Raw genomic sequence first — 12312 nt, forward strand, 5'->3', positions numbered from 1 at the left:
TATATGTGTTTGCTGTGTTGCTTGCATTAGCCTTGAATGTAAGTGTAGTGTGTACTCAGTGTGAGTGAGATGTGTGCCAGTGCTGGGGTTGTGCCCTCTGACTTCACACTAGACTGGCAGGCTGGCAGTAAAGAATGAGTACACTGAGCTGCAGCTTTATAATACTGATACATGTGCACTTTTTCTTTTTCTTCTACCCTAAGAAGCTCCACTGGATGAGAGATGAGGGATATTATGGGCTCTGCACTGCTGGGTGTTATACTTCTATTGCTCTCTCCTGGATACTGTAAATGCAGGACTGACTCCATCAACCTGACTGACAAGAACCTGCTCAATTTTATCATGAAAATTATCAAAGACTTTAAAGGGTATAATAATATAGAAGACAACGGGGTTCAGTATCCTTCAAAGCAAGATTACTACCCAGAGGACAAGGAGGAGATTGAATATGGGGCTTACCAGGAGCAGAGAGTAGGTAAGAATTTCACTAAGTTTCACTGTGCTTGGTCAGTTTGTATTTTCCATATATATATTGTTACACTATGTATTTATTTATTTATTTATCTATGTATTTATTTATTTTTTGTACTTTATTACTTGCAGTTTAGATACAGAAAATACATCAGTTTACCACCTAGTGCTAAATGACAAACTCAACCTTGCTACATTAGCAAACTCAGTTCACTTATAACTTTTACAGCTGCCTAGATGAGGAATGAAACACATGCTCCAATATATAATGTAAGGAATATCTCTGTATCAGTGACTTTGGACTAAAGGAAGAATAGTATACTATTTATATTTTACATATATGTTTATTCACAATTCAGATGTAGCAGAGCTTAAATTGTCATTGAATGGCTTTCTTGTGCATTTTAACAATTCATGAGTTCACATCACTGAGAAATACAGAACCACAGATCTATATGAAGAATCTTATAGTGTATCACCATTATAAGCTAATGATAAGGTGCAATACACAAGAAAAGTCACCAGCACCTCTTATGGGGATCGTTCTTTGTAGTGCACTTGTAAGGGATAGAAAGGAGAGCCTCCTAGGAGAATTGATAGATCAGATAAATTGAATTGTGCTGTACATGGCTGGGAGCTGACATGTAGGGTACGATATGGAATATATTACATGTAGGTGGTAGGAATGGTAGTAAGGAGGGAGCAGATCACATAACTGGCATTGCTCATATATTGTGTAAGCTAGTCCTGGAGGCTGTATATACTTGGATAGAGGGTTAGCACCACATGCTCCAGCTTGTATATACAGTGTTTATTGTGTGATATATCTCTCATGCAACCAAACTTGTAATTGGGATATTGCACTTTACAAGAAGGTGTGAATGTCTTGCTACACATTGGTTATGTAAACCAGTGATGAATGGTAACTCATATTCCCGGTGTATGAATTATGAATTATAATAATAGTTATTAGCTGTGTCTGAATTATACAACATTGTTGGAACAGTCTTTAACTGGTCAGTATGTTTGGATGATGCAGATGCCGGTCTGCAAGGTATTCAAACTGCTGCAAGTCCCTCAGATGTCTGCAGGCTTCTGTGTACAGGAATACAGACTACAGACTGCTATAAAACAGCTTAGAGTCTGCAGGTTGGCAGCGGAGCCACATGGAACGTGAGTTCTGTCAGCTGCCCTGTTATATTTGGAGTTATTTACACAATAACGCTACATTATGGAGTAGTTATTTAGGCAATTACCTGACAAATACATTTACTAGTCTGAGGAGCTGCAGTTAACCCATTTGATCATACCAGGACTTTTAATCTCTACTTTAGAATATAGTCACAAGCGGAACATTTGTTGCAGAAATTTCTGCGCGTTTCCCGTTCATGAGTGGGGTTTTACAGAGATCTAGGCACATTCTGCAGGAACAACCCCATTTAGATGTAGGGAATTGATGTTTAGTTGCAGAAATGTTTGCAACAAATCTGCCGTGTGTGAATGTACCCTTAACGGGATACAAATTAAGGATTTCCTGATGGGAATTATTCAAAAGGCTGGAATCACAAATGCAGGTTCCGTGGCAGTTTTTTAAGCTATACACAGGAGTGGATATAAAAGAGAGGAGAAGGATCAGTCTTTCCTTGAGGGTATATTCCGCACGCCAGATATACTGCAGCTTTTCCGCAACAGAAAATCTGAAGCAAAATCTCAAAACACATCAGGTAAATCAGTCACAGAAATCCGCAGAAAATAGTGCGTCTTAGCTACGCATATTGCTGCGGAAATGCAATGTAGCTGCGAATTTAGTGGGAAGCATTGATTGTGATAAACTTTAGGTGCACCTGTGGATTTCTAATGGGTTTTACAGCATTTCCGCTGCGTACAGACGGCAACTAAACTCAACATGTGTATTTTAGTGCCAAATTTATGCTCTTCATTTAAGTCTATAGCCCAAGCAGCATCTCCACTCCGAATACGCAGCATAAATTGACATGCAAATTTGAAAGCCGCACAACTTTCCTGCGTTTTTTTTCCCCGCAGCATTTGGTTGAGATTTCCATAAATCTCATCCACTTTGGCGCTACTGTAAATGCTACGAAATTTCCACACATAAATCTTTTGGCAAAAATCTGCAGCGTATCTTGCCTGTGGGAACATATCCTTATACTTTTCTTTTTTTCTTGGATCCACTCCTGGCTCTGATACAAAAAGCTGCATCAAAAACTGCTACAATAAACTGCATGTGTGACTCCAGCCGTAGTCTGCCGTCACACTTGGCTTTTCAAACTACATGACAGAACGCATTTTAAGGTGACGGCGTTATTGAAATGTAAAATGCGTTTTTTAGGTCTTTTTTTTTAGTGCCATTTTTCATTTAGTGACATTTTGATCATGCTCTTTTTCTGCCTTTTTAAAGTTCTATAGAGAAGCCTATGATACCCAGATCATTTTGCATTTAGAAAAAAAATGGCACTGACCACAAAAACGCCAAAAAACAGTTGCAAGCAAAAACACAGTGTATGTAGTGCCTTTTATATTTTACTATAGACTTTAATGTAACACCTGGCTGCACAAAAAAACACACTACAAAAAAGAAAATAAAAGCGTCCTGAAAAACGTGCGTGTGAAACCAACCTAAGAGAATTTTTTTAAACCCCCTAACAAAAAAATTGTGCAACACTGTGCTCGCCAGGCAATTTGGTAAAATGTTTGGACTGTTGCCAAGCAACATGACCAGCAGCCAGCAGGTGACTATGCTGTATCTCAGTGCCACCATGGTATTTAACCACTGTACTACAGACAGGCAGGTGGTATGATTGATAACATGGCTCCAACATCTCCAATTTAAGTAAATGGATACCAATCCCAAGCCCACTATTAGTGTTTAAAGGGAGGAATCATCAGGAAAGTCTCCTTGTCAGAGAACTTCTTTAGGCCAAGATCACATGCACAGTTTTGATGCAGTTTTTATGGCAGTTTTTGGCTCAGTTTTTTGAGCCAAAGCCAGAAGTGGATCCAAAAGGAAACAGACATGTCAGGAGAGCCGACAGGTCACTGAGGAGGAACAGATAGGAGGGGAGCTGTGTCCATCACCTATTATCAATAGTGGATTCTGTGTTATCTATATAGATGTGTTACCTGTCATTGTTAGGCTGGATTCACACGAGGTCACTACGTCCGTAATTGACGGACGTATTTCGGCCGCAAGTCTCGGACCGAACACACTGCAGGGAGCCGGGCTCCTAGCATCATAGTTATGTACGATGCTAGGAGTCCCTGCCTCTCCGTGGAACTACTGTCCCGTACTGAAAACATGATTACAGTACGGCACAATTGTCCTGCAGCGAGGCAGGGACTCCTAGCGTCGTACATAACTATGATGCTAGGAGCCCGGCTCCCTGCGGTGTGTTCGGTCCGGGACTTGCGGCCGAAATATGTTCCGTCCATTACGGATGTAACATGCTCGTGTGAATCCAGCCTAATCCGCTCAGTGATGATAATGAGATGACGGCTGAGAAGTGATCTCCACAGAACAGGAAGTGTCAGTCTATTGTGAGGATCAGTGGTCAAAGTGAAAACTGAAAGATTTGGGGATTATTTTTTAATATAGATAATGACAAAGAAAATAAAAAAAGCAACAAAAATTCTTAAAAAATATACTTAACATAAAAACATGTACACATTTGAAAAGGTAGGCTTTTTTAAAAAATAAAAATGTGTATCAGTGTAATTGGTACAACTTTGTAATTACATTTTATTAAAAATAGTTTTTACTTTTTGAGATACAGCTGCTTTATATTCTGTACACAGAGCAGCTGTATCTTGCGTTGAGACTTAAATTTGTCAAGTCAGCGGCACTGACGGTTCAGTGAAAGCGGGTCCGAGAGACACAGGATCCACCTGTTATCCATCACATCTTAGTTATGAACTTAGATGTGATCGGTTAGGGCATGACCACACATGGCGGAATTCCTCCGCAACTGTCCGCATCAATGCCGCACAGAATCTGCGTTGCAGATTCTGCAGCGGATCTGCACAAAATGTGCAGAAAATTGATGCGGACTGGCCGCTGCGGACTGCAGGAAAAGTGCTTCTCTTCTCCCTATTCAGTGCAGGATAGAGAGAAGGGACAGCACTTTCCCTAGTGAAAGTCAAAGAAATTCATACTTACCGCCCGTTGTCTTGGTGACGCGTCCCTCTTTCGGCATCCGGCCCGACCTCCCTGGATGACGCTCCAGTCCATGTGACCGCTGCAGCCTGTGCTTGGCCTGTGATTGGCTGCAGCCGTCACTTACACTGAAACGTCATCCTGGGAGGCCGGACTGGAGACAGACGCAGGGAGTTCTCGGTAAGTATGAACTTATATTTTTTTTTACAGATACATGTATATTGAGATCGGTAGTCACTGTCCCGGGTGCAGAAACAGTTACTGCCGATCGCGTAACTCTTTCAGCACCCTGGACAGTGACTATTTACAGACGTCTCCTAGCAACGCTCCCGTCATTACGGGAGCCCCATTGACTTCCTCAGTCTGGCTGTAGACCTAGAAATACATAGGTCCAGCCAGAATGAAGAAATGTCATGGTAGTAAAAACAATACGCTCCGCAGCACACATAAGATCTGCGGACTTCATTGCGGAATTTTGACTCTCCATTGAAGTCAATGGAGAAATTCCGCCATGAGTCCGCAACCAGTCCGCCACTGCTCCGCAACAGACAGAGCATGCTGCGGACACCAAATTCCGCTCCGCAGCCTATGCTCCGCAGCGGAATTGTACGCATCGTGTAAACGAACACTGCTAAATTAAAGTGAAAGTCAATGGAGAAACGGCTCCGCTGCGGATTAACGCTGCGGAGTGTCCGCAGCGGAATTTAAGTGAAATTCCGCCATGTGTGAACCCGCCCTAACAGCTCAATCCTGCGTGTCAGAGTCACTGAACCTGTCAGCCCGCTGACCTGATGGATACAGGTTTTAGCGCAAGATACAGCTGTTCTGTACACAGGATACAAAGCAGCTGTACCTCAAAAAGTAAAAATAATTTTTAAGAAAATGTAAGTACAAAGTTGCACCAATCACATTGATACGCATTTTTATATTTAAAAAAAAACAACAAAAACCTGTTTTCAAAGGTGTACATGCCCTTTAACTCCTTCCCGCCACAGTAATTTTTCGGATTTTCCTTTTTGTTTTTTCCTCCCCACCTTCCAAAAGCCGTAACTTTTTTATTTTTCCATCAATATTTCCATATAAGGTCTTGTTTTTTGTGGGACGAGTTGTAGATTTTCACTGCAACATTTATTGTACCATATAATGTATATGGAAACTGGAAAACAATATTTGTCGGGTGGAATAGGAAAAAATAGTGATTCCTCAATATTTTGGGTGTTTGTTTTTTTTACGGCGTTCACTGTGCAGTAAGATTGGATGTTAGCTTTATTCTGCGTGTCAATAAGATTACAGTGATACCAAATTTATATCGTTTTCTTTATGTTTTACTATTTTTACAAGGAAAAAACTTATTGTTAAAAATAAAATTTGAGTTTTGTCACCACGAACCATAACTTTTTTATTTTTCTGTCTATTTAGCCGTATGAGAGCTTATTTTTTTGCAGGGCGAGCTGTAGTTTGTATTAGTACCATTTTGGGGTACATGAGACTTTTTGATAATTTTTTTGTGGGATATTGTGACCACAAAACAGCAATTCTGAAGATTTAATTTACATTTTTTTACGCCGTTCACCGTGCGGACTAAATAATCATATATTGTAATAGTTCACACTTTTATGGATGCGTTATTATTTTATTTTTTTGACATTATGCTTGAGGGAAAATGGGAAAAGGTTTTTTTTTTTAACTTTAAATTTTTTTATTTATTAGAAAAAAACAACTTTATTTCACAGTTTTTTTTTACTTTTTTTACTAGTCCCGCTAGGTGACTTAAACCAGCAATGGCTGCACAATGTACTGCAATTCTAATGTATTGCAGTATATCGTGATTCTGAATGTCTCCTATGAACCCCTTCATAGGAGTACAAAGATACAGGACCTGGGGGCCTTCATCAGGCCCCCAGGCTGACATGCCAACCAACGGCAACCCCCCTTTGGAACGTTACAGGGGGTTGCCCCCCTGTTTTCAATTATTTAAATGCTGCGGTCGCTGTTGACCGCGGCATTTAACGGATTAAACTAGCTGGATCCCGCACGTTACCTGGAAGTGTCAACTGTAACACACAGCCAACACATTCGTCCTATGGAGCGGACTCAGCCCGTCAGCCCGCTCCATTTTCCCCCCACCTGATGTGCGCCGTATATATACGGCGGATATCGGGAAGGGGTTAAGAGTGTACGACTTGTGCGGTTACACAGGGTGCTTCAGCCACCCCCACTGAAGAGAGGTGTTTTAGGGGCACCTCAGGAGCTGTTGTGACAACCACAACTCTTAATATTAATTTGTAAAGCACTGTTATTAAGTTATGTATGGTTAACTGTTATTTGGTGACTGTATGTTGGTAGTATTCGAGCACTGTATGGCGGCATGTGGCACTGCTACTTAGGCACTGTACAGAATATTATGGTTGTGATGGTCGCACTGTATACTATTGTTGTTTAGGCAATTGTTAATGTTGTCCAACATACGGCTCTGTATGGTACTTATAATCGGGCACTATTTGTTATGGTTATTTGTACTCTACAAAACACCATATGGGTTGGGGGGTAGCCCTGGCTCCCACAATGCACTGCTCACAATGAATAAGGAATTGAACATATTGTAACTCAAAAATTATTTACAAGTAGATCAAATGTTACATTGAGAGTTTAACCAAACCAAACACTAGAGGGCGTGTGTGAGAGTGCAGCATTGATAATATACACTATTAGGCCATAATATTATAACCACTGACAGGGGAAGTGAATAACATTGATTATCTCAGGACATTGGCTCCTGACAAGGGTCGGAATATATTAGACAGCAAGTGAACAGTCAGTTATTGAAGTGGATGTGTTGGGAGCAGGAAAAATGGGCAAGTGTAAGGATCTGAGCGACTCTGACAAGACGACTGGGCCAGAACATCTCCAAAACAGCTGGTCTTGTAAGGTGTACCCAGTATACAGTGGTTAGTGCCCACCAAAAGTGGTCCAAGAAGGACAACCGGTGAACCATCGACAGGTCATGGGCACGAAAATCCCATTGATACACATGAAGAGCGAATGTTAGCTTATCTGGTCCAATCCCACAGAAGAGCTACTGTAGCATCGCAGCTTGCTGTGTTTGTGGCTGCGTAGCCGCATACCGGACTGAGTGCCCATACTGACCCCTGTTCACTGACAAAAGCGACTACATGGGCCGGTAAGCATTAGAACTGGATGATGGAGCAATGGAAAAAGGTGGCCTTGTCTGATGGTTTTCGTTTATGTCATGTGGATGGCCGGGTGCGTTACGTTGCGTTCCTGGGGAAGAGATGGCACCAGGATGCACTATGGGAAAAAAGCAGGCCGGCGGTGTGATTTTTTGGGAGGAAATGTTCTGCTGGAAAACCTTGGGTCCTGGCATTCATGGGGATGTTAATTTGACACGTACCACTTACCTAAATATTGTTACAGACCAAGTACACCCCTTCATGGCAATGGTATTCCCTAATGGCAGTGGCCTCTTTCAGCAGCATAACGCTCCCTGCCACATTGCGAAAATTGTTTAGGGATGGTCTAAGGAACATGAAAAAAGTTCAAGGTGGTGACTTGGCCTCCATGTACCCCAGATCTCCATCCAATTGAGCATCTGTGGGATGTGTCGGAAAACAAGTCTGATCCATGGAGGCCTCACCTCGCAACTTACAGGACCTAAAAGATCTTGGTGTCAGATCCCACAGGACACCTTCAGAGGTCTTGTGGAGTTGATGTCTCGACGGTTCAGAGTTGTTTGGTGGCAGGAGGGAGACCTACTCAATATTAGGCAGGTGGTGTTAATGTTATGGCTGAATGGTGTACTGCACCTTTAAATATATCAGCATTGAATATTGTCTACAAATAATCAATAAAGGAAATAATAATTTACAAATTTTTCTACATTTTTTTTTTTACCAGGCAGGAGACTCTTTGATGGTTACAGGCAATATTATTCTGAAAAATTGCCTTGTATGTTATCTTTGTAATTGTTTTCAATTCATTCTTTAAAAATAAACAGTAAAATACCTTGAACCCAGCATTAATGAGACCTGACAGGTGCTGGAGTCTCAAATATTCTGGATTATAGGACGTTTATAGAACAATATATAGAAAAACGCTTCAGTGGCAGAGATCCTTCAGCAAAGAAGCTCCGAATAAAACGTTAACAATAAATCTACTACTATCTCTATAATATTTAATCCTAGGAATTTCTTAATTGATTTGTCTCTGCTCAGTATTGTGCTCCTGGCATTGTAAAATGACACATTATATCTCAGTTATGTTCAGGAAACAAAGGGTGAGGATTATTCTGGTTCATTTGCATGGCATGGATGCTGTTTATATAAGAAACTATGTGTATGTGGGAAAGTTAGCGCTCCCATTCATGTGGCAGTCATTTTTAAGATCTATGATAGACGTTGCTATATTTAGTAACTTTTATGGTCTGGTCTGAGTAATTCATGATTTTTTTTTTCCACTAAAATAAATGTCCATGTCAATTTTAGGTCCAATATTCTGTGCTGATTATTGTAATAACATACCATTGTAGTGGTCGGAGCTATATTTGTCTGATGCAGAGCTTCTAATCTACTAGAGGGGCTTTCTAGTTTTATATAAATGAATTGCTATGTAATAAAAAGTTATACAACTTTCTAATATAATTTGTTCTTCAATTCCTCACCATTTTCAAGATATTTGTTTGCTGTCAGTGAATGAGTATATTATTTTTTGCTTTCAGTGGTTGCAAATCCCTGTACATAGTTAGTCCTGCTCTCAGCTGACAAGTGAATACAATTGTAACCAGTCTAGGCAATGCTCTGTGGGCTAAACACATCAGCAGCAGCTACACAAATATCACTGATAGTTTGCTAAAATGTATCAGTCTGGAGTCCAGGCTGTTTAGATCACAGAGCATTGCCTAGACTGGATACAACGGTTTCTACTTTTCAGCTGAGAGCAGGACTATGTATGTACAGGTTTGCAGTCTCTGAAAGTAAACAACAGTGTTCTCATTCACTGACAGCAAACTAATACCTTGAAAATGGTGAAGAATTGAAGCACAAATTATATTAGAAAGTTGTATAAGCTTTATTTATTTAAACCTGGAAAATCCCTTTAACCCCTTGGAGACGCATCCATTTTTCGAATTTTCATTTTCGTTTTTTTCTTCCCTACCTTCCAAAAGCCGTAACTTTTTTATTTTTCCATTGACATAGCCGTATGGCGCTTGTTTTTTGCGGCACAAGTTGTATTTTTTCACGGCACTATTTAATGTGCCTTATATTGTGCTGGAAAAATAAAAAAAAATCTTTGTAGGGTGGAATGGAAAAAAAACAGCTATTCCATCTTTGTTTTTTGGGTTTTGTATTTACAACGTACATCGTGTGGTAAAAAACTACATGTTATTTATTCCATTTTTTTGGGGAGTTAAGATGACAAAAAACCCCCTGCGATTTTGGCCTTTTAATTTTTGCGGCGTTCACCGACTGTGGTTAAATAACAAAATATTGTAATAGTTTGGACTTTTATGAACGTGGCAATACCAGTTTTGTTAACTTTTTTAATTTTTTAACATTACTTTAGGGGGGGGAAATGGGAAAAGGTAATAATATTTCTAAGAACAAGAATAGACTGTCGAGTTTCACATGAAAGCTTTCTTTTTCTAGCCATTTTGAGAGTTTAATCTAACCCACAAATGTAATGCTCCAGATTCTCAACGAGCTCAAAGGAAGGTCAGTTTTATAGCTCCTCTAAACAGCAAAACTGTTTACAGCGGTGCTAACATAATTGCACAAGGGTTTTCAAGTGTTTTCTAATCATCCATTAGCCTTCTAACACAGTTAGCAAACACAATGTACCATTAGAACACTGCAGTGATGGTTGCTGGAAATGGGCCTCTATACACCTATGTAGATATTGCATTAAAAACCAGACGTTTGCAGCTAGAATAGTCATTTAGCACATTAACAATGTATAGAGTGTATTTCTGATTAATTTCATGTTATCTTCATTGAAAAAAACTGTGCTTTTCTTGCAAAAATAAGGAAATTTCTAAGTGACACTAAACTTTTGAACGGTGTATGTGAAAAAGTAAGTGCCCCCCTCCCCACCTATACTGGTTGTACCCCCCTTGGCAGTAACAACTGCAATCAAACGTTTGTGGTAACTTGTGATGAATCTTTTACGTCACTGTGGAGGAATTTTAGCGCACTCTTCTTTTGCAGAATTGTTTTAATTTGGCTCCATTGGAGGGTCTTTGAGCATTAAAGGGGTTTTCCACGGGGGACATTTATGACATATCCACAGGATAAATGTAAATGTAAGATAGATGCGGGTCCCACCTCTTGAACCCGCACCTATCTCTCTAGAACGGGGCCCCCTAAAATCCGTTCTAGCTTTTTGTTCTCATGCTGACTCCCGGCCACTCCCTGACTTTATGGTCGGGAGTTACCGAAACAGCGTAACTCGCTGAGCTACACTGTTTCAGTAACTCCCATAGTAGTGAATGGCAGTTACAGAAGCAGCGTAGCATGCGAGCTACACTGTTTCCATAACTACCATTCAGTTCTATGGGACTTACGGAAACAGCGTAGCTAAGCCAGCTACGCTGTTTTCACCTTCATGGTCGGAAATCAGCCAGAACACAAAGAGGTAGAACGGGGTGATCAACCTGTTCTAGAGATAGATGCGGGTCCCAGAGGTGGGTCCCGCATCTATCTGATATTTATGACATATCCTGTGCCCTGCACCTTTCCCATGGACGCCATTTTTGCCCAGTGTCTTTCTTATAGTGGAATCATTTACATTGACCTTAACTGAGGCAAGTGAGGCCTGAAGTTCTTTAGATGTTCAGCTGGCTTCTTTTGTGACCTCCAGGATAAGTCATCAATGCACCTTGATGAAATTGTGGTTCTGTTCCAAGTTTTGTGGATAATCGCCGGAATCCCAGTGCCTTAGTACTGGGACACTGTGCCCCTCCCTTGGATCCACTTTCTCCATTCTGTTTATGGTTTTGTTGCCTTGACGTCCACAGATACCTTTTAATTGGTTCACTGCTCTGGTGTCCACTGGGCACATTCATGTAGGTTTTCACTTATGGATGTGCCAGCTACTATCCAGGCTGCCCCCGCCTCTATCTAAATTTGTTCTAGAGAGCAAAACATGGCTTCCAGGCTGAGTGCACCTTGCGGCGCAAGACCCGCTCTCTAGATTCAACATATCGCCCAGTATGTGTGAGCTATGGCCGGCAAGACATTTGGTCGTGACCCGGCCTCCGTACTCTCTACATTACTTAGTGTCCTGTAGTCTTGATTGGTCCCTGCGCCGTTGCTTAGTTACGCTGTGTAAACACACAACTTTTTGCTCTTCTAGATATATGTGTTTCTCTACAAAGTAACCATCACTCTGGCTGATTCCCTGGCCCCAGAGAACTCTATTTATGGCATTAACGATATTGTTATGCATGATCTTCTCTTCCCCCAACGCCCCCCCCATTTTTCTCATTTGTTAACTCTGTTCTAACTTTCTGCTTGTATATAGTCCACCAATGTTGTCTATTTTACCTATTTATTATATTACTATGATACATGTTTTACTGATGATGTTTATATTGTAACAATGTCAATTGACCTTAACCCTTTAGACCCTGCCCCCTTGACCCTATGATGTCATAC

The 12312-nt window shown here is 40.8% G+C and overlaps 1 protein-coding gene across 1 annotated transcript in view; it reads left to right on the top strand.

Moving 5' to 3' along the window:
• Positions 1–207: 207 nt before the first annotated feature.
• The window catches only part of ALKAL2 (ALK and LTK ligand 2), a 56039-nt gene continuing 43934 nt past the window's right edge, over positions 208–12312 (top strand). The window contains exon 1 of the mRNA XM_075863908.1: positions 208–475. Coding sequence (XP_075720023.1) covers positions 223–475 — 253 coding nt within the window. The 5' untranslated portion in view covers positions 208–222. The remainder of the gene's footprint in view (positions 476–12312) is intronic.

This window comes from Rhinoderma darwinii, chromosome 4 (assembly GCF_050947455.1).
Source record: "Rhinoderma darwinii isolate aRhiDar2 chromosome 4, aRhiDar2.hap1, whole genome shotgun sequence".
Lineage (NCBI taxonomy): Eukaryota > Metazoa > Chordata > Amphibia > Anura > Rhinodermatidae > Rhinoderma > Rhinoderma darwinii.